Genomic DNA, 27,354 nt, shown 5'->3' with positions numbered 1-27,354 from the left:
CCTGGGAAAGTCCTTTGGCAAGAAGTTACAAAGTCTCACCAATTTCTTCAGAAGCTCAGCAGAGGCTTAATGGATGATCTGAATATTGAGTTGTCGCCTGGAATGGCACTTTTCCAAAAGAGATTTACATGACCTGTGCTCTTGGGCCGTCCACCCTCTCCCCTTGCAGACAGGTAATGGTACACCAGTGACACTGAGTTAAGTACCCTGCGGTTAAACTGGGTCAGATTAAGTAAATAGAATGGGCCCTTTCAGTTTGCCACCAACTGGTTTTTTAACTGCTGCCTCTGGGATAATCAGGATTACCAAGATGTGCCCCTTTCTGCTAAAATTTTGGTGATGTTTCTTTAGCACATGCTTTTGTCATTCATAGTGTGGGCCATGGCAGGTTTGAAGGTTCAGGCTAACTCCTTTGGGAAAAGGAGATGCAGAGCTCACTTGTAAACTATGCTTATTGATGAGTAATCTTTGTTCATTGATGCCTGTGTTTGTTGATCAGTAATCTTTGATTAGCACCAGCGTCATTGACTCCTAATGAACATCACTGCCTTTCTCTAGGAGTACAGGAGGATTTCTGTTGAATTCTAGCTGTTCTAGGCTCTGCACCTCCCCTAAATGGAGTTTGAACATGTCCAGTCACTCTTTTTGAAACCCAAAATAGAATTGCTATCTGTGTCGCTGAACAAATAATTCTAGAAACATTTTCATTTGCTCTTTTGCTCTTAAGTTTTACACTCACTGCATTTTCCTTGAGAAGTATTTCTGAAAAATATTTAGTTGGTTCTTCCTCAGATCAGAAAGTGTTTGTTCTTGTTACATCCAGCTGTTCAGGTGGATGGATGTTACCTTGACCACTGGACTGAATTCTCCATGAAATAGTGTCAGGGCTCTGAGAGCACTCCTTTTGAACACTGCAATTGTGTGCTCTTCAGCACGTCTCTTATCAGGACCCTGATCAATACAGTACCTCATAATTTCTTGGGTTCAACTCAGAGAGGATGTCAGTATTAATGTGTTGTATTATTCTCTGGAAGAGATCATGCTGTTAGTTCATTCAGCAGACAGAATCAACTTGACCTGGACCAGGAAGCTGCTTCTCATCCTAAACCCTTATCATGATTTACTAAACCCTCTGCATTCATTGATGTTGCCTGTTCATACTACTGCTTTTCACATTATCAGAGAAATTATCAGAGAACAACTTCCTCTTCTCTGAGATTATGATATGGTTTCTTAGAAGCCACATATCAGTCCAAGTTCTTTTGCTTGTATCACCTCCTTTCCATAATTCTTGAGTTTTTCTTTCCCCACTAAAAAATAAATAAGTAAAAAGACCAGCAACACAGAAGGGCAAAATGCTGAGCATTAAATCCTGTGCTACCAAAGCTCTGGGATTAAGAGTTTTTTAATTGCTGAATTCTGGAAGATTTTTGAAACAAACCTTTGAATGCGTATTAGTTTGGAAACAGAGAAATCAATCCTTTAAAACAGTTCTGCAGTACACATTTAATTGTCTGTGTTTATTCCAAATGCTTTTAAGGTAGAAAAGAAGCTTAAAGGTTCTTGGCAAATACATGCTACTTGGATAGAAACCCAAGAATTTTAACAGCTGTTTTCTGGAGAATGTCTTGGCTTTTCTTCTTCTTGATGATTTATATCTATATGGGCAGTTTGTTGTCACCTTTTGCTGATTTGTGGTTTTCAGTTTGGTTCTCTAAAGCAGCGTGGCTTTGCACATGTTGGAGTCACTCCTGTCACTGCCAGGGCAGTGGGACTGAGGAAGGGACAAGGGAAAGAACTCGGGGTACTTTAATATTGCTGATTTTTGATCTTTTGAATAGGGTTCAGATTTTTATGGTTTGACATAACATGTTGTTTAAATGCATTTAAAAGATTGAGTTTCTGCATGTCTCTTAGGAGCACAGCTACTTTTCAGTTAAATTTGGAGGGGGTGGGAGGTGTCCAAAAGACAAATTCCTGCAGTTTTTGTGAAGGTAGATAACTGGCGAAAGTTACTCTCGTAACATCTCTTTCCCATCCCTCGTCTACACACCCATCTAAATAAAAGCAAGAGCAGGATTTCAATTGTTGTTAGATGTTAGAGAATCCACACAGAATTACAGAACAGTATCCGTGGAGAACCAAGCTTCATTGTTTCCACAGCTTGTGGAACTGCTGGAAAAGACAAACAGAAGGGAAGAGTAAGTGTGCAGCAGTCTCAGTTGGCCAAACCAGACAAAGAGAGCTTTTATCACTGTATCAGCATGGCGGCTAAGGCTTCTGATACTGTGGCTCCTGAAAATAGAAATAATGTTGTGGTTCAAGAAAATCTTCCTCACCGTTTAAACTGGAGCAATGACATCCCAGGAAAGGCAGCAGGAGGGACAGAAAAATGTGTTGTACCTTCTTAGAAATCCCTGCAAAGCAGCTGATCAGATTTAGGATCTCATTTGATGGCTCATGATGTGTTCTTGCAAATTCATTATTTTGAAGTGGGATTGTGCCTGACTTCCAAAGCCACATAATCCATTTCCTGCAGTGACAGACAGAAGTCTGTGTACCAATCACTGTTCTTGTTCCCTGGTCAGGAGGTGGTTCCACTGCTGCTTTTACACTCTGGTTTCTCTGGTTGGTGAGGGCACAGGGCTTGGTGCACTCAGCCTCTTATCCTTGGCAGTAGAATGGGAATACACACTGATCATAAGGGGGAATATGGCTTTATTATGCTTCATGCATATTGCATAAATTGTCATGGATTAGTATTTTACTTCTAATTTAAGAAGCAGTTTATTATATTAATTACTTTTTGGAATTTAATGGCTGGTTGAGAGCAATGATTCATTTGCTGGGGAAAAATTCAGCTCATTTGAGGTTTCAGGTTAAATTTGATACCTTCAGATCTACTCTTCAGTGCAAACTGAGCTTTATACAGCGCTGATGGCAAATGGGAAATTATTTCTAGTTAGCTAATAAATATAACTACTGACAGTTTAAAAACAGAAGGAAAACCCAACCTTAAATAAAAGGAAATCCTGGTGAGACCTACAGCCTTATTAGATGTGTCTTTTAAAATGCAGGAATTGTCTTAACCACAAACAGATTATTGGAAAAAAGCCACGTAGGATTCGTTTAAACCATTAATTTTTCATGTTAGTGCTAATGTATTAATTTAGTAAGAAATTGTTATGTTCGTGCCATCCTGATAGCAAAGCTGGCATGAATGTGGCCTCTTGACTTCCATCTGAAGAAAAATTGGAAGCCTAAGGACAATGTGAATTTTCACTGATAAGTGTCACAGTTTCAATGTTTAATTATAATGGCAAATTATGCAGAAAGGGACAGTGGGATTTTGTGAAACATCTTGTTTATATGAAGAGCTGTATCTCTCCCAACAGTGACACAGCAGTAGTGTACAGGATAAAATGTAAAAGGCACATCATTGGGATCAAAAGAACCCCCAGAAATGATGGGTCTGGTAGTCAGCAGATTTTTGTGAGGGGCTTTCTGTGGGGCAGGTAAGAAGACAGTGAAACAGTGAACTCAGGACTCACTGTAGGCTGCTGCTGGGAGGCACATCCAGCTTCTCTCCATCCCTCTGCCCCTGTTTGCCACACTTTGTGCTCTTGCCAGTGTAGTCTGCAGCATTAACCGTTCAAAGGGCTGTATTCTGGAGTTGCTGATGTGTTATTTTTCAATTGGAAATGTTTCTTTTCTTAGAAGAGGAGGCCCAGGAGAAGATACGAAGTATCTGAGCCCCAAGTAGAGAAGTAGTTCCTCAGAGGGGGTTTGCTGGTATACCTGACCCTGGTGACAGGAATGTCAAGGGGGGCACAGTCTCCAAACGAGGGAGGGTTGGGACAGGACAGGATGGAACCTTCATTTGGGTCAGTGAAGGACAAGAAACAGAGAGGGAAGGTGGTCTCTGACAGGGAGGTGTTCTGCCTCAAATCCTTGAGCCACAGTCATGGAAAGAGGAGGAGAGGAAACTGCTGGAGTCTCACTCTGTGTGACCAGGGTTCTCACACTGGGTCTGGGAGAATGCAGCTCCTGGAAATGCAAAGGAGAAGCTGGAAAGCTGGTTCCAGATGGCCTGGCTGTGTGGATGGAGAGGCAGGGATGGCTATGGCATTCCAGCTGCGGAGGAGCCTCTGCTCTGTGAGCTTCACCCGGTGCCTCGAGATACCAGCGGGGATTCAAGACAGGCAGTGATTTTGTCCTGAAGAAAGGGAAAGGTCCAGGGGGAGAGGTAGATTTGGAAAGACATGAGAACAACTGTACACTGAATGTAGGTGATAGTGAAAGCTGACCTGCATTGTTTATTGTCAGAGGGGTTGTCAGGATGGGATATACTACATTCTTGAATAAGAAAGGACTCCATGTATGTAGTATTAGGGAATGAAAAGTGTCTCCTAAAAAGATAATACTGATGCAAAATCTAATGCATGTAAATACAAGCAGTTGGGAAGATATGGATTTGGGGAGTGTTCTGGGGAATATGGCTACACACATGCATTTGTCTTGTGACTGTGCTTTTGGCTCCATAGAAGTACAGGTCTTTACAGGTCTTTCTTCTGCCCTGTGTGGTGTTTTTATTATTGTAGATGTACTTAAAAAAAAAATAGACAGAACCACTTTAATAACTTGGAAGATTAGGGTATCTTCCCATTCTAATTATTTAAAGGTTTGATTCATGAACTATGATCAGCCAAATTCTGGATTTAAAAAAAAAAATACAGTTTAAGATTCCTGTATAAAACCTGGAGAACTATGTCTGTTGAGATCTCACTGGACAGATTAAGAGAAGCTTCACTGTCATATTTAAACAATAGTTTTTAACTAGCCCTCTGCCTCATGACTGCTGCCAGCTGTCCTTGGGTAGGAGGAAAAAAGTTTTTCATCTTGATGTGAGAAAGGAGATTTTAAGGCAGTGCTTTTCTTGCTGCTCAGAGACTTTTCAGAGTGTTACATTAACCATAAGTAGAAATGAAATGCTGTTTGGTTGTGCTTCTGCCTGCTTTGTTCCTGTGAAGTGTCAGCCAGGTACAGTGAGGTAGAATTGCCTCTGGAGCCCTGACTCTGGGCCTGGCTGCCTCGGGGAGATGTGTATCTCACAGCTCTCTTACAATATATGTGTGTAGAATCAGACTTTCAAAGGTGGTCTTTGTTGTCCGAGCTAAAGTGATCAGTTATGATTCCATTTTTAGAAAATCCTCCCTGTGAAGTCCAGGACAAGTGGAAAGTCCTTATAGGAATTGTTGCACACACATAACCAGGCCAAGGTTCTTGGTGGAGCACTCAGACTGAGCTGCTCACTGAGGTCCTGCAGAAGTTTGAGCAGGATTTCTGTCTCATCCAGCCACCAGGCCCTCACAGTCACTCCCTTGTTCCCCCACCAGTGGGATCAGAGAGAGAAATGGGAGGGGAAAAGCTTATCTCATGGGTTGAGAGAAGGCCAGTTTAACAGGCAAAGCAAAAACTGCACACACAGGCAAAGGAAATCAAGGAATTCGTTCAGTCTTCCCACAGGCAGGTGCGTGTTCTGTGCCTCCAGGGTAGCAGGACCCCAACACAGGTAACAGTGACTTGGGAAGACAAATGCCATCACTCCAAATGTCCCCCCTTCCTTCTTCTTCCCTCCACTTTTTACTGTTCATGATGTCATGAGGTCTGGAATATCTCTTGGGTCAATTTGGGTCACCTATGTCCCCTCAACCTCCCAGGCACCTTCAGCCCCTCCCTGTGTGTGTGTGAAGGAAATTAACTCTTCCCCAGCTGAAACCAGCACAGTCTCCTACTCTGTTTTGTGATACCCAGGAGGATTTCTGGGTAAAATCCAGTCTGGGTCTGATCTTACCAGACTGGATCTACTGGCATGTATACCAGTATACTGTAAAGGCTGGGTGCTGTGAGAGCTTGATGTTCATCTCAAGAAAATATAACAGGAAAAAAATTTTTATCTTTGTCACGTGAGAGAATGATATGAACTGGATTTAGAGAATGTGAGAAAGGAAATTGAAATGCCTCTCAAGGTCACGTTGGAGCTCGGAAGCTCTGCAGGCTTTCTCACCGTGACATTGATGCAGACAGCCCTTGGTGATCCAGGGTCTCTGCAGAGCTCGTGCATCAGCTTGTACATCCTCTCTGTGCTTGTTCTGTACTGAGAATATTCTGCTCTTAGCAGTGCTCTGACCTTCCTCTGGTCAGAGTGACAGTCCATGGACAGCACAGGCAAAGAGCTGGAACTTAGGACATGGACTTGGCTGAAAATCACCTGCTGGTGTAAGGCAGGGCTGTGAGAGGAAACAACAGGGAATGGGCTGCTGGTGGTACTGGAGTGTTCCCGAGTTTCTGTTGTGCTGGTTGAATTTTCTTGAAGTTTTTTCTCTGAATAGCTAATTGTCATTTTAGATATTTAGTTCTTTCCTATGCTTAGGCTTGTATCTAACACTTAACATCAAAAACGGTGGACACCTGCATCCAGAGAAAGGGACAATGTCACAGGCGTAGTCTGGTGGTTAATAAGAAATCACCTAGCCACGAGATTTCATGAAGTCTACTGAGCTGAAAGTGGATACTCAGATTTTGTTTACTCAGTGTGTTTCATTGCTTCTTATTAGAGATGTTGCTCAAAACACATAACAGAAACCTAAATTAAATTATGTTTTTCTGTATGTTCCTGTAGATGATTTTACAAGTAAGTTGGACTTTCCTTAAATTAGGCATTTAATGATGTTCATTAGTGATTTCCCCTTTAAGACTGAAATGAAGTTTTTTCATACTCATGATTTGCGTGCACTTAAACAGGAATATGAGAGTTATATCTTGGTGCTAAATACGTGTCATTTGTTGTTTTTTTCCCTTGGTAATGAGTCTTAGCCCACACTGGATTTCCCAGTACTTCCTTTTGTGAACATAAGCTCTCTGTGTTTATTGTTAATTATTTTTTTTTTGAGTATGTGGTGTGTTCCTGTGAGCCATGGTTATTAATTGACAGATGAGTTACACTATGATGGCACTTAAAATGCACAACGTGTATTTCTGAAAGCAGTCGTTGCTATAGCAACTTTTCTAGTAGGTCACTGGCAGGTTGTGTGAGTGTGTGTGTATGATTTGGCTGTTAATGCAGACTAATACTGGTAGAAAAATGAGAAATGGGAGAGTCAAAAGAAGGTAGCCCTTCCCCCCTCCCTGTCCTCTCCCCTCAAAACAGCATAAGAGAATTTTGTGGAGAAAATGCTTACTTAGGATATCACAGTATTGGCAAGAGACTGGCTATCATCTGCTATAATTAGATGCTTTCTTTTATTTATGTAAAGATTATTAAAAAGCCTCCAAATGGCTTTAATATGACTCTGCTTTTTCTGCGACATCTTTAGAGTTTGGTTAGGAAAGGAATCCATACTCAGTTGATCTAAAATTAATGTGTTGTATTTATTGAAGCATTAACACCTGTTTTTGAAGTACATCTGAAGGATGCACTGGAATTTTGAGAAATGGGGGGGGTTCCCTCTTGTTGTAAGATCTTTCAGCAAGGTACAATGCATTTCTGTAGCAATTTAGGCCCGTGCGATCTCCTGGTCCTGTTTTCTCCTAATTGTTCCTATCTCTTTCCTAGCCCAGGTCCTGTGCTCATGCAACAAGGGATGAGCAGTTCAGGGACTGATCCAAATACAAACACTGGAAAACAGTTTTTTAAAATTGCTAGATGATTTCCTGGATGTACAATAGGCAGAAAGCCAAGTGCCAGGACAGCCATAGGAGCCACAGTGGCTGATGTTCAGGGGCAGTGGACTTGGATGGTTGTGACTGGCATTCCCAAACATTCATTTGATGTTATTTCCAGTGACTCTGCTTTTGGTTTTGCTCTGAGCTTAGCCAAAAGTGCTGTGCAGAGGACTCCATCCCAAATTCCTTTGCATTTGTATTTTCTCTGAAATAATTCTCTAAAGTGTCTCTGAGTTTTTCTTTATTTTTTAATTTTTACTGTTCTCGTTAGAGAGCTTCATACCTCTCCTTTAAAGTGATCAACCTATAGCTCGGGCATTATGTTGAGTCTTGAATTAACACTGCCTTAAGATAATAGAAAATTATGACTCACGGCAGCATGTTCTAGATGGTGATAAATGAAAATAATGTAACGTGTAGGAGGTGTACTATGACAGTGTAATCTAATAGTTTTCTCAAGTTAGTGTGGAGTGTTTTATGGGGACTTTGTTATGTGTTGCATCATTTTTTCTACAAAAGCCATGAAGAAACTGTGCTGCATTTTCAATTGAATCAATATGATAAAATGGCTTTGCTGCCCTGGTGGGAGCAGGGAGGGACTGAGACAGGGAGGGCTGGAGGACTGGATCTGCTTGATCCCTTCTCTTCTTTTCCAGTGTCCCCTGTGTCTCCATTCACTGGTTTGCTGGAAGTACCCAAGCTGCTATTAAAAAAAAAAAAAAAAAGGGGTAGGAACATGCAGTCAGGAGCAAGAGGAAAAAGCAGGGACTGCATTTTAAACAACAGGAACCAATCAGATTGCTTCAACCATTGTATGAAACCTCATCCCAAAACCCTATTGAAAAGGAAAATATCTGTTCCGTGTTAGTTGTTTGCTTCTTCTATTATTGTTCCTGATATGTAGTCATGTTCCTGTGTTTTGAGAACTTGAATTGTGGAAGTGCATAGTAGTGGCATAACCCCTGGAAAGAAAACTTCTTGATACTTTTAAGGTATTCAATGATTGCTGAATTCTTTATTAAATATACCTGTGTATACTGTGTGCTCTGGAAAAGCATTGCTCTAACTTTGCCTCAAGGGTTGAGGCATGCTCATAGCTTCATGTTACATTTATTTGAATAATTTGTAGGAAATGGAGGTAGGACCAGGTACAAGAAGCATGATAACTTGTGTCTTCCTTTTATTTCTGTAAGGATTTTCCTAGAGGAAATGTTCTCTTAGTTAACCCCTGGGGTTTCAATTTTTTAGCTAGAATTTGCTCTTGAGAATCTCATGGAGTTGAGAATCTGTTTAAGGAAGTGCTTCAAAATATTCTCACTCTTGCTCTTAAGCCTGACAGTTTCAAATATCAGTTACTTGAGTATTTTCATTCTATATAACTGTAAGATACTGATAATCCTCGCCTGTCTTTCTGAAGCACAGAAGAAAGTATTTGCAAATTTTCAACATTTAAAGCTGTGTGGTCTGTTCTCTTCTCTGCAAAAACAAAAGACAAGGAGTCTTACAGGGAAATATCCTCTCGTGTGGATCAGCTGCTGGAATTTCCCTGCCTCACTAGAGAGCCTCAGTTTCTCTTTTCCAGAGTTTCTGTTAAGTTTCACTCAGTCTACCAGCAGTGCTGAGAGAACTGTGCCTTTTTATATTCCTGTCTCTTGTATTGATGGTAAAAGACAATTCTAGGCACGAGGTTTTTCTTTTCTCACCTGTAATTTTTCTTTTTTTTTTTAGTCTGTGTGTTCCCAGGGAAGAGATTGTGAGGCTGTGGTGTGTGAGCAGAAGGTTGGTACTGCTGGAGCCATCATTGTAGCTTAGCAGAGAATTCTGTGAGTAGCAGTTCTTAATTTTCAGATGATGAAGACTGTGCTCTGAACACTGACCTTAACTTCCCAGTCTAACCCTGAATGGAGCTTTGACCTTGCACAGACACAACCAGGCAGATACCTCTAAACCCCCAGCACATTCTAAACAAGTTTTGGTTGTGTCAGGATAACCTCATTCTTGGGTCCCTCAGAAGATGTTGGTTTGTGCCCTTGCTTTCTCCTCTAGCCTGCTACCTGTGAGGTAGCTCACTGCAGCTACTTCTGCATTTCTTTGGTGATTAATCCTTGGATTCTTTCTTCCATTAACAGTTAGGTTTGCCTGTTTTTGGGGATCAGGTAAGGAAGAGGTTTTATTTTCTGTGGGGGGGTAGTGGGTTAGGTTGCTGGCAAAGCCATGTTCCAATTTTTCCAGTACCACAGGGTTTCCTCTCTGTTTGGGTATCTTTAGAAAAATAAAGCACCTCTGGCAGTTCATACTGGAATTGTTGAGTTTCATTACTAACGTCATGGAGCAGCCGTCTTCTGTGGCAGCCTTTCCAAGGGAGGCAAAATCTTTCTTTTTTCCTCTTTTTACATGGTCCATTTTGGCTAAACTTTAGCTAAGCTATTTCATTAGGCTGAAAACTGCTGCAGTAGTCAAACCAATGTATCAATGTTTTTGTAAATATTTCCCAGATCAAAAAATTCTTCCTTGTTCTAGGGGAAGGACTGCTTCAGTGTTACTGGGAGAAGGTATTTTTGGCTAGGCTTTAAAGTTGAGAGCACAAAAATGAACGATGCTTGCTCAAACACTGTCACACTAATTCCAGTTTTTGTCATCTGCTTGTCAAATAGCTCTCACAGAGTAAAAGGAGGTGTTCCTGTATTTCTATAAGCAATGCAAGATACAGTTAGAAGGAATCATCAGTGTTTGCAATTTAGAGTATCCAAGTAAATTAGTGATAGCTTTGAAGTTTGAGTTGTCAGCGTGCCTTCAAAGTGAGGTATTTGTATTGGGTCAGGAGGGAGAACGCTCAAAAGGGCAGTGAGGAAGAAGGAAAACAGCTGTGTGGTCAGTGCAGGTAGCAAAGCACGTTTTGGTGACCCTGCTCTGTGCTGCCCTGCAGTAAATCCACAGTTCACCTGTGTCCTTGTGCTCTACACCTCTGTTACAGCATCACCTCAGCACCTTCCCTGGGCTGGGCTGGGCTCTGAGCTGTGTGCCTGATAGCAGGACAGAACTGGTCTGATCAACAAGACAAAAGCAGCTCTGCAGATCCTGGTCACCCCTCCACCTGTGCCAGAACACTGGGTTCAGGCAGTGGCTCCTTCAGAAATCCTCTTTTGAGGTACCTGTCCTTCTGTCAGGCCTGTTGGTGTTTGGCAGCACAGCCAGAAATTGTCAGGAGATGCAGGGCAAACAGCCTGGTTGGATGTGAAATCTTTAAGAAAGGAAACTGCATTAGCTTCTTGGCCAGGTCGTGTGCTGTTTCTCCTTGTATTTCTGGTAATGCTTGTTTGGTTTGTCAGTTTGTCCAGTTTGAACTGGCCTCTAACTGGTTCCACACAGTGTGATCATCATCTTCCATCTGTACACTCGTCATTCCTGTACCTGGAACAATGAAAAAGCAATGGAAGAAATATTGAGGGGGTTTTTTAAACTTTTTTTCCCTGAGCAAATTCCCTTTTAATGGGTTTGTTCTGCTACACAAGGTATTTTAAATAACAAAGAGCAAGAAGTTTGCCCTCCTAGCTAGTCTTCCTAAGGTTTTTGACTAACCAAAATTAATTTCTGAATGATAAAGCTTATTTTCAGGATTATTTACTGACTAAAATAAATCTTTTTCCCAGGTGCTAATTTGTCTTTTCGCTACTGATATTTGCTTTTGGCATATTGCAGAACTGTTACCAGTTGTGCATAGTACTGATAGTAACTTAGTTCCTATTTCTTATTATTTCAGTGATTTCTTGTGATTCTGTGTTAGGGGGCTCATTAGGAAATGATGGTGGGTAGCTGTCCCTATTTTAGCTTATATTTTATTTCTTGAGTCCTTGGATTCTTTTTTTTCCCCTTCATGTCTCATCTCAATCAGGAAAGGCTTGTAGGTAGAGTTAATGTATTTTTTAGGTTGGTTGACATTCCTGTGGAAAAGTAGGCAAGCTCTTTAGGGCTGAAATAAAACCACAATCCTCAAGGTTAGTATAGGTATCGAAAGCAATTCACTGGGTGTGAGCTCTGCTGAGGTGTGGGAGGTATTGCCTGTGGGGCAGAGAGGTAAGTTATAGGGGTGGAGGAAACTAATGTGGGATAAAGCCACTTTCCATTATGGATCAAATATTTAAATGAATGTGAATCTTTATTTTCCAGCTGTGCACTTCCCTAGGTGTTTCGAATCAGGAGTGGAACTTAGGAGTGGAATGGTTTTGTTCTGGGAAGTGTTCTTCTGGCAAATCATCATTTCCTTGTTTGCTGCTCGTCCTGTTGCTGTTCACCTGTGTGGTGTTGGGGAAGCCTTTGGGGAATTGTATTAGCCTGTGGATTTAGGTTTGAATTTTGGTTGCAGTATGAGGTCACCTGGGAAACATGCTTGCAAGCTTTTTATTTCTAGCTCAGCATAGCTGTGTGTGTCCACTGAAAAAATGTGCTTTCCTCATGACTTTTTTGTGGTTGTTTTAAGACAGATGAGAAGACAATTTTCAACGTATGCTTTTGCAGTGAAGGATTTGAATGTACTGCTGCTGCAGGTCAGAAGCTGTGCCATGTGTACTAATGGAGGACTTCCCATTGGTGAGGTTTGTTCAGCAGTGCTGTTAGGATTTGTGTGAGGGACTCTTTGGGAAGGTTCTCCTGTCTCAGTGCAGGTGCAGTGCTGAGCACTCGCAGCACACGCCCAGGCTCTTGGGGCTGTGCCTTCACTTTATGGCTTGAGTTTCACATTGTTGGCTTTGTGACAGGAGCTGTTGGCCTGGTGGACAGGAAACCAGTGTCAGTGTAGCTTTGGAAAGGTTTGGTAGAGGTGTTTGTTTGCTGTCACACTTGGATGGCTTTGAAAGTGTTTGAGTTTCAGAGGAAAAATACATGTCATCTGTTTCAGAAGAGTAGGCTGGGTGTACCTTTATAATATTTGTTGAGTAAATCCCATGAGGATTTCAGCCTGTTTATGGGTTTGTCCACTGTCCTTTAGACTGGGGCAATGGCGAGTTAGATGGATTGGGGCTATTTAGCAGCATGTGGACCTCAGGAGTTTCTGTTCTTTAAGTTCTTAAGGCAAAATGTGGTCAGGTGGGAACTGGTGATCTGACTTAGTGAGTCTGTGGTAGCATTGGTGGAGTTTGATGGAGGTACAGTTTAAATTGTGTAGTTTAGGATGCAGTGTTGTTTGTCTTGTAACCAGCTCCCTGTGTGGTGAAGAAGGGAATACTCTAATGTGTTCTGATGGGGCTTTTTTCCATCTGGTCTCCTTGGATTTAGGACCCACACAGCCTCTCGGTCTTGGGAACACGTAAGAAAATTCCTGGTAGAGGAGAATAGTGTTGATTCATTTACTGGGAATAGAATTTGAAGCAAATTTTAATGAAGAAGAACCCATTTAGAATTGCCCGCTTGTTTTGCTATTGACAGGGTTTGGATTACTCACAGCTTTTTCTCTGGTGTCCTGGGACCAGACACCAGAGGGATTTGAGGGATTTGAGGCTTGGGGTTTTTTTTTTTCCTGAAAGGCTGCAAGTTGTGGATTAGTTCAGAAGGGGGATTGCTGTGATGGAAGGTGGAGTTGTAGGTGGCAGGTGTCTGGTTTGATATCAGGTTGAGTTTTGTCAAGATGTTGTTGGGATTGGAAAGCAGAGATTGATTCTGTAAGTTTTTATATAATCATCTTTTTGATAACCTAATCTTTTATGGTCTACCCTCTGCTCCTTATTTTTGGTTCTTGTTCAGTTTTCACAAACTCTTTTTTTAGGAGGAGCTTTTCAGTTGTTTATAATTTAAGTTCTCTGGCTGGTGGATATGGGAAGGATATGAAAATTGTTCCCTCTCTGTGGTACATCCATATATTCTGTCAGTAGTCCCACAGAATGTCAAGAATCAAAAGTCAAAAAATCTGTTCTACCATGACCTCTTTGAGAAGTCTCTTTCATGCTAAAGCAAATGGGATTTTTTTAAAAATTCATTTACAGAGTTACTTGGGCTAAAAATAATTAACAATGGAAGAAAATGGCTTTATTTCCTCTTGAAATTTATTCCTGCTTAAATGAAAAGCATCAGTGGAACCCCTGTCCACTAATACTAGTAAAAATGGTTATTAAAAGCAAGGCTATTTAGACTGCCTCACTGCAGAAGAGATAGCATTATACTCCTTATAAAATCCTTATTGGATATTTACTAATCCCTTTTTAAAATGCAACATCACTTCTGAGCAGCTTGAAATATGAAGTATTTAATAATTTTAAAATATCCACGTACCCTCGTGTACACACAAAGATGATATTTGAGTGAAAAGGAGCTGTAGTGGAACAGATGCCAGTTGGCTGCATCAGGCTGAGGGTTAAGCTCAGCCTCCAGCCTGTAGTTAGACAGGCAGCAGTGCAGGAGTCTGTGGGGTTTTGTCATTAGGACATTGCTGAATTCCCTGGACTCAGAAAAACTGGTACACCAGGATCTTCCAGTTCCTGAACTGATAACATTAAAATACTCTTAGCCTAAAACTTTGTAAGGCTTATTATCTCTGGAGGAGATGTGAATATTGAGGAGAGGCTTTTGGTGCCTCAGTCACTCTGTGATAATGCCCAGAAATCTTTGCTGTTTGAGGGTCTTGGATTGGGACATCTTTGCAAGGCTGTGGATCCTGACAGGTCTGCCAGTGAAGGAACTGATGGAGCTGCTCCTCCAAAGCTCAGAGTCTGAGCTTCCTGAAGGACCAGTTTTCAGTGGTGGGAATGCTTAAACACAGTCTTCAACACCACCTCCTTCCTTTGAGGAACCATTACGCATTTGTGTTCTATTAAGGAGAGTATTAAAGGTGCCTATCAGCAAATTGGTGGAATATTACACATTGGAGTGGTCCTACATTTTCTCCTACTTGATACATACAAGTAGTATATTAACCATTAGGTATCCTTTCTCTTAGCAGCTTAGTTAGTATTTTAGTGACCTTATTTTAACTAGCCTTTGTGCACTTCCCCCATAAGTTCAAATGAGTACCAGAATCAGTCATTTCCCAGAGTTTTTAATTTATATGTGACTTCAAAATGATTGTTTTCTTTTATAATCTGGAAAAAATGTTCTGCAGTTCTTTTTAGCTTTTCTACTCAGAGTCCCCCATATGAGGAGAAGAGACAAAGAGAACAAAAACATGAACCATTCTGAGAGTTTTTTCCTTTATTCCAGCATTCTGTATGTCAGACTTTGCTTCCTTTTTGTGGAAATTGGTTTTATTGTTGGCAATTTTCCAGATGCAATGAATAATAGAACACCAGATGTCCACTGCTGAGAAAAATTACAGATGAGTAAACACTTTCCTGAGGTAGCATAAAAATCTATTAACGGTGCTTCTGGTGTGCCTGCAGACAGTGTGAGCTCTTGGCCTGCTGTGCTTTGTGCTGCACAGAGATGAATATCTAAAGCCTCTGTGGCCCTCTACATGTCTGACTCTACCAGAGATTCCTGCTTTCCTCTGGATGTGGATTATTTTCCAGGAATGAGCACTCACTGCAGTGCTCGAGTGTGAATTTAATCACTGCATTTAATTTTAATTATTGTCACACATGGGTTTGATTGAAGGTAAAAGTCCCAGAAACATTAGAACAGACAGGGGTAGAAAGGGTGTGGAGAGCTGGCCTAGTCCCCAGCCTTTCTCTCCAGCAGGCACAGCTCTGGTTGTGCCATGTTTTCAGACCCAAAACAGGCTGTGTCCCAAAAACCTTGTCTGGTTTTTCCCAGCTGTTTCAAGCTCCTCGGAATAAGCTTTCACCAGAGGCTTTGCCTGTTGCACCTGCCAAAGATGACCCATCTGCTTGGGAAAAGCAAAAATGTTCAGTAGTGGGTTATTCATATAAAAATATTCAAATGGGAATCAAATTCCCATTTGATTGAGCAAATTATTGGAGAGCTTCACTAGTCCTTACCTTGTTTGTATGTGTCTTACCTGAGCTTTCCTTGCTGCAGTAAAACCCATTGCTTGTGTGTTCACACTGAGAAAGACTCCTTTCTCCCTCTCCATGGCCTTTGCAGCAGTTTTGACACATGGAAGAAGAAGTCATGCTCTTTCAGTCTGGTCTGTGTCCAGCTGTGAACTCTCCTGTTGCTTCCCTGTGCACAGCAGTGTTAGAGCCACTAACACTGTTAGAGAGTTAGAGAAGCTTTAGGTCATTTTAGTGAGCTGAGTAAGCATCAGCTGAGCAGAATGGTCCTTTTGGGGGAAGCATTTAATTACCTTGATAACTTTAATTGTCTTTAATTGTAAGTCAGGCTTACACTGTCCCTTTCATTATGCAGTCTTTTGCAAGTTTTTATTGATTGCTCAGTCTTCTGTTTGGAGGATAACTCAACTCCACAGTTTTTACAATAAGCAAAATCTCTCTCAACTTAAAACTTCTTCCATGGGCTTTTTTTATGATTCTCAATGCTCTTACATCATCTTAAAAGGTCAATCAAGTTTATCTTCTCAAGACTCCTCAGTTTTGGAAATACAAATGCAGAGAAACAGAAGGCTTCAAAGGTCCATCTATTCGCTTTCACAGCTCAAAGACAGTAGAAGTAACTTTGTAGAATCCTTTTTGTTTTGTGTATTTTACGTTCAGAACAGATAGGCATGAGGCTGGTAGGTAGCTGATGTTATCATAATGGACAGGTGGGAAGGAGCAAGCTGTTAATTTAGACCTTAATCATCCAGATATTGGACTGACATTAGAACTCAGTGCCTTAAATCTTAGTCTTGTGCAATCAGCCCATAATTATTTGCCCTATGAGTGACGGAGTGCCCGTAGCCCCCGGTGATCTCAGTCACAGTTATGAATGCTCAGTGCTGCAGAAAATCAGGTCAAGTGTCTCATGGAGTGCCCACAGAGGAAGGAGCAGTTAGATCTGAAGAGTCTGTAAGAATAACAAAGGGAAAACAAGCTTGTTTTCATATGCTCAGTCCGTCAAATCTATGCTTATTTAGAAAAGTTATAATTACAAATTGAAATTATAACATTTCTGTTCTTGAGCAAGCCAGATCTATAGGCAATTGTTTTCATGAAGCATTTGATTAGTATTTTTAGTATTAGCCATCCTAGGCATTAGAAGAAGGCAGCATATGGTAATATATTTAAAAGCTACTGGACTAAACACTGGAGATCAAACAATTGTCTGAGTGATGTGTGACACTTAAATTAATTATGCTATTATAGCCATGGTTAAAAAATGATATTAGCTTTCCTGTGTGATCTTGGTGCCGGTGCCTTGGCACAGACCTGCACAGTACAGGAATTAGCTGCTACCTTCTGGAAATGGTAGCAGAAGATATGGAAAACCTGATTGGTTTTGGCAGTTCACGCATTTTTAGAGACAGAAAACTAAGTAAAGAAATGTGGTAGTATGACTCAGATGTTTTTGCCATGTAAAGATTTTATTCCCAGCCCTGGAAGAAGGGATTTGTGTAGCCTTTCAGTGCAAGGTCTTGCGTTTGGAGTATCAAAGAGCGCAAAATAATGCCGCATGCTATGATGTGACACTTCAGATGATTCTTCTGGCTGACTGGCAGGACCTGTCTAGGCTAAAAGCATTTGCTGAGAGGAAGCAGCAACAGCTGTTTTGCCTGTAGAGTCAGTTCTGCATGTTGGTGCAACTGAGGAGACAACTGCAATTGAAGGCAATTTAAATCGTGGCTAGGGCAGCTAGAGGTTGCCACTAGATAGTTCTTGATGGCACAGGTAAAATGAGTAAAATATCTGGTGATACTTGTAAAGAATGAGGAAAAGAAACTTCAGTCAATGATGATAAACATCTGCTAAATACTCCAGTTTTGTGAACAAGTCTCACTGTGTGGTTCTTTACATTTTATTAAACTTCACATGATTCCTGTGTGTCCAGTGCTCCAGTCTGCCCTGGTCCCTCTGAACGGCAGCACAAACATCTGGTGTGTCAAACAGCTCTCCCAGGGTTTTGGGTCTGACACTGACGTGCCTTTGCAGGCTGGGAACTGCAGGTTGTACTGGAATGGCCAACAAGAACAGCAGAGGCACACTGGAGAGGGATGTGGGGTACTACTGATAATATATCCAAGATGATTTTGATGGGTGTAAGGAGTGAAGCATCGCCATGCTGTGCTAGCCTAGTTGATGCTGATGTTTTCTCCTTCTGTCATGGTTTGACTGGATTAGGAATGCAGCAGACCACATGGAGAGCTTGCTATGCACCATAAGTAGTGAGGAGCTCACTAGTGCTCAGCGATAATTTTTCTATCGACTGGGCTTTCAATTTTGGCTTAAGTACTTACTAGAATGTGATAGATTGAAATATATATTGTGTGCAGAACTTCAATGAAATTATTTTGAAGATGGGCTGAATGAGCATTATGCCTTGTTTGGCCTTAAATGATGCTATGTGTCTTCAAAATCAGAGCTGGAGTGGTGATCTAATTTGGCTTCTGATCAAGTAGCTGTAGGGCCAACATGAATTGATATGTTTCAAGTTCCAAACCTGTAGCAGAAATAAAGCTTATGCTTATAGAAATATTTAATCCAGAGCAAACAAAAATTCCTGAGTGATGCAGAACACATCACAGCATTTGGTAAATCTGTTACAAAGTTAGTTCTTGATGATTATATTTCTATTTCTGCCGGATTTAGAATTCGTATTTGCAATTTCCAGATGCTATTTTCACTTTGCAGACGGGTAGCTGGGCAGGAAGGGTTTCCGTGGTGTGCCCAAGATATTGGATAAAGCAGTGAAGGTGAGAATTGATATGCCTGCATCTGATCCTGTTTTCTCTCTCACCTGGTTGATGGAAGCTCTGCCTGGGTGTACAGTGCAGGATTGTTTGTGCTGATGCCTTTTCCTAGTGGTCAGATGCAGGTTTTGGGCAAGAATATTGAGGGGACAAATCTTGTCTCTAAACTATGAAAAACTAGAGTATTCCATGTCTTGTTTTCTGGTGCTGTGCAGGGTCATGACACACCATCATGTACTCCAGCAGGGAGCACCGAGGGAGAGAGCAGAGCCATTAGAAATGGGAAATGAAGGAAGAGGGTAAAGGCATTACCAGTTAATTGTAGGAGACATTGCTTCATTTGTGTGAGCCGTTGTTTGAGTATATTTTGCACTTAGAAGGTCAACTAGGACAGGATTTTATATTAGAACTCAGCCTAATGCTTGTTACCTTTTGTTTTGGGTCTCTTCTAGGCAATGGAATGAATAATGTAATAACTGCTAGATTTAGTAGTTGGTTTTCTTTTGTTATTTAGGTTTTGGGTTCAACTGTGTAAGATGTAGGCACCCAGTCCATTACAGAGTTAATTGAACTTGATTGGGTTTTGTTGCTATCAGAGAGTTGCTTGGAAGGACTCTGTCAGGATGTTGTCAATCTTTTAACTTGTTGGTTTTTGGCTAAAATGTGTGGATCAACCTAAGGACTGCAAAAGATGTGGGTAGTTTTGTGTGTTAGTAAAAACTACAGGAAATATTGATGGGATACATATATTGGATTAATTGTTGTAAAATCCTATAGAGTCTTTTTAAAACTGAGCTCATTATGAGATCGTTATTGAATAAACACTATAATAAACCAAACAATGGACTAGAAAATATGTTTTTTACAAAGGTAGTTTTATATCATTGTCATTATGCCTGCCCTGATTATTGTGCATACTTGGAAAACAGGCAGAAAAGGGAAACATTTACTTGTTTCCCATTGTATGTTTGAGCTAAATGGTGTCATCTACTGCCTGCTTTATATTCCTCTATAGGTGATTTCAACTGGACCAGCATAAATTTGTGTCACCTTAAAGTACAGAGGTGCAGGTTCAAAAAGCTGCAAAGGTGCAAAGGTCATTATAATTGGGACTGAATGAAAACATCAGACTTTTTCTTTTAAACTAAAATAGAAGCAGTTGACTTGTGTGTTAAAGGTCTGTATTGTGTATATTACAGTTTAAGTACCCCCAAATGCCGAAGTATGAAGTATTCCTGCCCCTGTTCTGTTCTCCAGGACAGGTGACAAAATGGTTATGTGTCTCAGGCTTTCAGAGCTTTTTTATTAGTGACTCTGTTCTCAGGCAGAAGGAGGCAAAGAGGGAGAGTTTGATTTCTAGTTATGAGAACATTGTCTTTCAGAAACAGGTATTTCTTTTATTATAACCAGAAAAACACAACGGTTCATATTTGTGTATAAGTCCATAAGGATCAATGAATTTCCACAGCTGTCAAGCAGTTCTTGTATTTTATCACACAGTTGCTGTATTAATACAAGAGTATAGAGGGGTAACTTTGTCGTCTTCTGATGGTCCAGTCTGAACCTTACCACAGAGGGGGAGTTTGTTCCAGCTGTGTTTTGCACTTTCCTGATTAGCATAAGGACAGGGAGAAAACAGCACAGGCCCTTGCAGTTCCCTGGTGTCAGGTTTTCTGCCCTTAGCACTGTGAGTCCAGCTGCCTTGGTCCTCGCTTCTGCTTCTGGCTCTTTATACCCTTCACTCCATACTTCCAAGTCAGGAAGCTTTTCAAATAAGTTGTCTCTGGGCAAGTGTCCTTTTCCTTGTGTGTGAGAGCACTTCCCTAGAGCAGCTGAATGCTGCTGATTACTGCATCTGAGCATGCACAGCCAACAGTTGAGAAGGGTGATTAGGTTAAAAAGGAAAATTAAAAAAAGAAATCCTACATAGCAGATGTGCAGGATGGCTTAAATGTCTGTGGAAGATACCTCACATGGAGGTTTAAATTTCCTTGATCTTCTTTAGAATAAATTTCCTTGATCTTCTTTAGAAAGCTCTTCTGGAAAGTAAGATTGCTATGGATCCTGCTAGAATTAGATAATCTGGAAATCTAAGATGAGTATGTTTCCTTTGAGGTCCAGCTAACATAAGCATGTGTGTGTGTATGTACGTGCTTGTGTGAGTACAAAAAATACTTTTTACTTCAGTCTTATTCCAGTTGTAGTGAACTTCTCCATTTCAGAGATCTGAACATCGCCTTTATTTTTTCATACAGGAAGTAAACTCAGAACTTAATTCGATCTCATGCTGTGTCTGTTTATGATAAATTCTTACCAGTGTCTGCAGCGCTTGCTTTATGTTGTCAACTGGACATGTCATTGCCCTGTTAGGAGCAATCACATCCTTTGAAACACAGTAATGAGTAGTGTCTCTAATGAAGCAATGCTTATGGAAATAGCACAAATAGCATATATGACATTTTTGTTCAAGGAGAACTCAGATTAACTTCTGTCTCATAGTGAAAGTGGAGAGCTTTTACACCAGCCTAGTGTATTGGCTGCTTTAAACCATTAATGTTGGAGTGCTGGTTTTAGCTCCAAACAAACTCTTTGTTTGTTAACATGTGTTTGCAACAAAATGCCTTGCTAATTATATGGTATTTAAAAATGTGAATTTCATGATAAGGTACTGTAAGTAAAACTGTTGGTAGCACAGAGTAGTAAGTTGTGTGAACTAGTTGTGTGCAGCTGTGAGTCTAATTGGAACTGTAATATGAAGAGGCAAAAAAAAGTTCATTCTGTACAGTTTGGTAAACAAACACTGATGTGTGTGTAGTGGGATGGAAATTATACTTTATATGCTGTACTGTTTTGTTTAGAAGTGTGGACTTGGATTTACATCCTCCATTTGGTGCAGGTTGCATTACCTCTTCCTGGCTGGATTTTCTTGGTGCAGGTTGCATTACCTCTTCCTGGCTGGATTTTCCTCCTGCCTTATGCAAAGCTACTAGAGCACAGAGAAAAAAATGCCTATCAAGAGGAAATTAAATATTTAAATGAAAGAGTTTGAACACATCCTGTATTTTAAAAACACGCACTTGAGTCTCTGGTATTCCTTGCCATTCCTGAGCTGCAGTGCTCCACACAGCTCTTCATATAACCCCAGGACCTGTAAAAGAGGAGACTGGAACAAATCTACTTATTTTCTCAAGAACTTACATTTTCTGGAAGACTAGGATGTCAGTTCTGTGTTTTATTACAGTGAAAATTATTGAATCTGTCACGTTGTGCCGTTATCTCATGGTAAAGTCACATCTGCTGCCATTAGTCAACTCCTTGGTTAGTCTTTTGGGGAGAGAAATGTTACTAGTGGGTGTAGTGACACCACAGATGCAGTCTACTTTATTATTTAACTTACAACTTCAGTCCCATTAAGTTAAAATACCTTCTGCTGCAGTTAGACCCTTGCGCAGCTCCTGACTATTCTGTGAAATTCAGGCACACAAAGCTGTGAGTCAGAGGGTCTGATTAAATAGGTGTAGTACCATTTAAGCACACGTAAATGTGGTAAACAAGTACGAGAGTTAATGCAGAACATTTATTCTTTAATTCTTATTTAATTGCACAAAGTTATCTAAATAGAAATGTGAAAACTGAATGCAAGAACATGATTAAACTGTTTCGGGGTCATCCATTCTAAATTTCTTGTGGTTGAATAGTGATTCTACTTCAAAATTGACCTTTTTTCTTGGCAGCATGTTTTATTCAATGTATTACTATTTTGGAGTAAAATTTTTTTTCTCTCTCTCTACAGACTGGACTTTGACATTCTTTTCATGAAAAAGGTTTCCAAGTAGTTGTCTTATAATAACTTTGAGAAGAAGTTCTATGTAGCTCTTACTTCCCCGAGTGCTGCAAAAATGATTACTTCAGATTTGCCAGTACTACAGTGAGTATACTCTTCTCTCTACATTTAAAATCTTGGCTTTTAAAAAGGTTGAAGTAAACAGAGAGGTGATTGGGAGGATAAAGCACAAGCTTGAAAGAAGTACATGTTAGTGTGACTGTTCCAGGCCTATTGTGTTTTCATCTGCTGAAAAACTGCGTAAAGAAACTGCAAAACACTTGATCTAAAAAATATTTTTCTAGGTATTTGACTTAGGTGTGGAAAGTAAAGCCATGTCTTCGCTACTTTTCTGCTTCTGAATGTTGTGTTACTTCAGCAGCATGTATTGGGTTTAGTCACGATAGACCATATCGTGTATTCCAGTTGTAAACTTTCTCACACCGTATTGTATATTCCGGTTGTGTACTTTCTTAGAATGAGCTGAATTTATTGCGCAAAAAGCCTTTGTGTGCTGCAGTTGAAGATAGCAAGTGGCATGACCATGTTTTGGTCCTGCTGGGAAATAGGAGTGGCTAATGCACACGGGAACATGGCTGTGCTTGGATAAAGTGAGCTACTGGAAAGAACAGAGCGTAAGTCTGTAATAGGAGGAGCTGGAGAGTAAATGAAGTAAAGTTGAGGAGGAATTTTAGACACTGGCGCCTCCTCCTCTCTTCACAGGGTTGAGAGAAAACACAAAGTGAGGAAGTTCATGGGGTAAGGTAATGACAGGGAAAAAACAACATACCAAATAGGCTTGGCTTGGAGAAAATTAATTTATTGCTAATTAAAAAGGATTTAGATGATGGTGAGAAACAAAGACAAAACCTACTATGTGTTCCTTCTACCCCTGCCCTCGGTTCATCTTCAACCTTTCATTCCACACCATCCCCTCGTGCCCCAGTGTGGGTGACCAGCCCACTCCAGTACGGGCCCTTCACACAGAGCCCTTCATCCCCTCCCAGAGCCCTTCATCCCCTCCCAGAGCCCTTCATCCCCTCTCCCAGAGCCCTTCATCCCCTCTCCCAGAGCCCTTCATCCCCTCACGGAGCCCTTCATCCCCTCACGGAGCCCTTCATCCCCTCCCAGAGCCCTTCATCCCCTCACACAGAGCCCTTCATCCCCTCACACAGAGCCCTTCATCCCCTCACACAGAGCCCTTCATCCCCTCCCAGAGCCCTTCATCCCCTCCCACAGAGCCCTTCATCCCCTCACACAGAGCCCTTCATCCCCTCCCAGGGCCCTTCATCCCCTCCCAGGGCCCTTCATCCCCTCCCAGGGCCCTTCATCCCCTCAGAGCCCTTCATCCCCTCCCAGAGCCCTTCATCCCCTCCCAGAGCCCTTCATCCCCTCAGAGCCCTTCATCCCCTCCCAAAGCTCTCTCTGTGACCACCCTGCTGCCAGTGCCAGGCATCTGCACCAGGTACAGTTCCAGGCTAAGATTTCAAGTCCTGTTATTTAAGATACTGAATGGTTGGACAGTTGAAAAGAAAATCGTCTGACACTAATAATAGCATGCTTTCCATTTCAGTTTTCTCTTGTATTTTTAAAACCTCTTTAAAAACATTTAGTTGTGGATGAGTACAGGCTAAGGCTGGGGATGACCTTGATGAGCAGAACTGAGGGGGAGTGTCAGCCTGAGGGGGTTCTTGTTAGCTTAGGGATTAATTGTGGAAGAATATTTTCTTGGTTCATATTTCCTGGATTGCCACATTCAGGAAGTGAGAGAATGATTGTAAAATATGCCAAGAACAAAATGCTAGGAGAATCTGTGATGGTAGTGCTAGGAAAGGGGTATTTGCATTCCCACTTCAAGAACCCAGATGGATTTAAAAAGTGAATGGAATATCACAGAGTTTAAGGGTAAAAAGTACTTATTAATGGATTTGGTAACTCTACACACCAGCTGAAAAACCTGAGGTACATTAAATATACCAACTTATTCTTTAGTCAGAGTCATTGATACTAAGCAAATCAAAGAGCAAAAGAAAACATGAATGTTGTTTATTCTGGTAGAGTTGGGAATAATTTAGTCTCTGTGAAGTGTTAGTGAGATGTCATCCTCAGCAATACATGGAGTTTTGGTTGCTTATGAACAAGAGGAGGTAGTTCATTTTAGGAAGAGCTCAGCATGATTTGCACATAAAGGTTTTGGACCTCTCCTGAGCCCTCAGAACATTGTCTAGCGTGGATGAAGTATCAAAGAACGTGATAATAAATTCTAATTCAGAAGGTCTCAACCAGGCTTTCATCAGGAAGAGGACTGGCTAAAGGTGAGAAAATATGAAACAAGTTTTGGGCTGGGGGATATTAGCTTCACACATTTACAGGCACAGTCCAGTTCCACACAGAAAGCCAAGGTTTCCTTTCTAGCTCTTGAATTAATTATTTGAAGGATTATTATAATCTCCAATTCCTGTGCCTTATTTCTACTATTTTTTTTTCTGTAATGTTTCGTAATCTTTTAGGCTGCCTGCTTTAAACAAGCACTCCTAAAGCCAATTTGATATGTTAATATCTGTTGCTTAGGACCATATCATATATTCCCTTCCAAATTATTCTTTGTTGACGAAACATGAAAGGAGAGTCTTTAACCTTTCTAGATTCATAAAAGTGGCTTCAAAACACAGTGAAGACTGAATTTCACTTATTGATGTTTCAGATGTTTGTAGAAAACATCTGGTGTATTTGATCGGTGTGATCGACAGGTATGAATCTTCTCTCAATGACATGACTCATGTTTGCACCTTAGGTTTTTGAACATCAACCATGAGAACTGATTTGTCCATGATTCATGAGCCTGTGCATTTAGCCATTTTTCTTCATGAATACTTTTTTTCACGAGGCTGAATCTGGTGATAGCAATTACTGAATTTATCTCTGCCAGAATGTTGAGCCCCTCAGCAAGAGTGATAAAAGCTTATAGAAGTGTTTTGGTTTCTTTTTTTACAAAACCTGATACTTAAACACAGGTTTTTACTGTGGTATGTTTTTAAATGGGCATGGTATATAAACTATATAGCTAGGGCTTTATGGAATAGTAGAAGAAAGGTAATTTCATTTTAGTTCATTTTACAGAGATGTAAAATTTACTGTGTTAATGGAAAAATGTTTTTCAGGAGCATGACGTGGTAAAGGGCTGCCCAGTAGTCTGTTAATTCTTCATTAACTTGGATGGTTTCAAGGATTAGTAATTATAACTCTGGAATATATCTGGAGTTTTTAGAAGGGATGCTGGAGTTGTTACCACTTTTCTAGGATGGTTTAGTCACCACAGAAACCAGAAAGCAAAGCAGAGGATACCTGAGCCCTGAGAAGGGGTTATCACTTGGCGCCTTTGCTCTGCTCGCCGCTGTCTTGTAGGTTCTCCCCGCCTCTGTCAAATTCTCTCATGTCCCTGTCATTTCAAAGGAGTCTAAAGAGAGGAAAGGTTTAGCTTTAGGCACTTCCACCTCTCCTTAGATGAGGCAGGTTTCCTTAGGCCTAGATTATCTTCCCTCACAACAGCTTCAGGAAGGATAAATTATGACTAAGCCAAAGTTTCCCCCTCAGGTGCCTAGTCACACACACGTGGAATGAGGATAGGATAATTCTGGTCTATTAAGATGTGGATAACTGCCACCAGATAAATTACTTCTTAGCAGTTCTGCAAGATGTGTAGGGAATGAGGGAGATGGATGCTGGCCAGCTGCTTCTCTCACTGCGTGTTACAAACAGACAGAACTGCAGGCAGTAAGGAGATGCTGTACTGCTGCTGAGTTCAGAAATAAGAGGAAAAGGGGCAGTGTGTATACCCAGAGCGACTGCAAGGCTGGGACAGCAGCAAGAGGCACTGCCTCCCAAACCGAAAGGGCTCACAGCCACGCTGGAAGGGCCTTTTTGTGGGGAGTTGGATGATTCAAATACAATTCCTTGCTGCTTATTACAATGTTTATTTAAGATGAAACCAGTTAAAGATGAGGTTGTCCTTCACCCTGTCTTCCTACTCCAAATGGTGTGAGGACTAAAGGGAACCTAGTTTTTTATGTTTTCTCCTTGCTCCTTATGTATACTCTTTGCTGGAAAGATGTTTCTTCCTCACATGTTGTTAGGGTGAGATTTATTTTGTTTAGTTTGAAACATTTATATTCGAGCTGCTTGTCTTGATCACCTTATTATCAATGGAAAGAAAATGGAAAGAAAACAAAATTTGTAAGACTTAAATTGTCTGAACAGTTTTGGACACTGACCTTAGTGTGAGGTATCTTGTATGTTTAGATTTTCCTCACTGCATATGTCTTTAATTTAGATTGGATTTATCTCATCCTTAGTACTAATTTATTGAGCCAAGGGGGCTTCCAGCAAGTCAGAGAAGTTTTACCAGAAGAATATTAAGAGACTCAGGCTTAAGGCAACAGTCTATTTAAGGCAAAGAATAGAAGGTCATTAGTGACTTAACTCTTCCTTCCATATGCAGTATTTGGAAAGATCTGAAATTTCCAGAACTAAATAGACAAATTTATCTGGAGGTTTTGCTAGAGCAGACTGAGGCTGTACAGGAAAGTCAAATTCTCTGTGGAATAGATGCATGTGAAGTAGTAGTAGAGTTTAATTTATTTATATAGCTCTGGTGTTTCAAGGGAAGGATTTGAACTGTTTGCCCAGGAGGATTGCTGAATCTGTTTTTAATAGAGAGAAATTTTTTATCCTGATGATCCTAGGGGTGCAGGTTTATAAGCTAGCAAAGCACAGTGTTTCCCCAGGAATGGGGGTATTGTTTAGATAGACACACCATGCCTGAAACTTTTCCAGCAAGGATCTGAGCAGACCAGAGAGGAAAGCTTTGAGGTTTTTTAGAGAGAGCAATAGAGAATGGTTTTAATTTCTCCCCAGCAACAGAAAGGAGCAAATATTTTTATGGAGTTCCTTACTTCTGTGTTCAATATCTATTAAAATTGCCAGTGTGAACTAATGTGCATTTTTGTCAAATTGACTTGCAGTGTGGTGAGGTATTTGAGTGAAGGCTGGATACATCCATCTGCATAAGCATGTTTTC

At 40.9% G+C, this 27,354-nt stretch overlaps 1 protein-coding gene across 3 annotated transcripts in view; it reads left to right on the top strand.

The window, feature by feature from the left end:
- STAG1 (STAG1 cohesin complex component) overlaps positions 1-27,354 on the top strand; it is a 168,337-nt gene that overhangs the window by 18,415 nt on the left and 122,568 nt on the right. For all 3 annotated transcript variants that reach the window (XM_066326193.1, XM_066326191.1, XM_066326192.1), the window contains one exon: positions 22,248-22,382. In XM_066326193.1, coding sequence (XP_066182290.1) covers positions 22,354-22,382 — 29 coding nt within the window. In that variant the 5' untranslated portion in view covers positions 22,248-22,353. The remainder of the gene's footprint in view (positions 1-22,247; positions 22,383-27,354) is intronic.

This window comes from Sylvia atricapilla, chromosome 10 (genome assembly GCF_009819655.1).
Source record: "Sylvia atricapilla isolate bSylAtr1 chromosome 10, bSylAtr1.pri, whole genome shotgun sequence".
Classification (NCBI taxonomy): domain Eukaryota; kingdom Metazoa; phylum Chordata; class Aves; order Passeriformes; family Sylviidae; genus Sylvia; species Sylvia atricapilla.
Note: the sequence above shows the minus strand (reverse complement) of the source record. Positions and strands in the feature narration are given on the sequence as shown.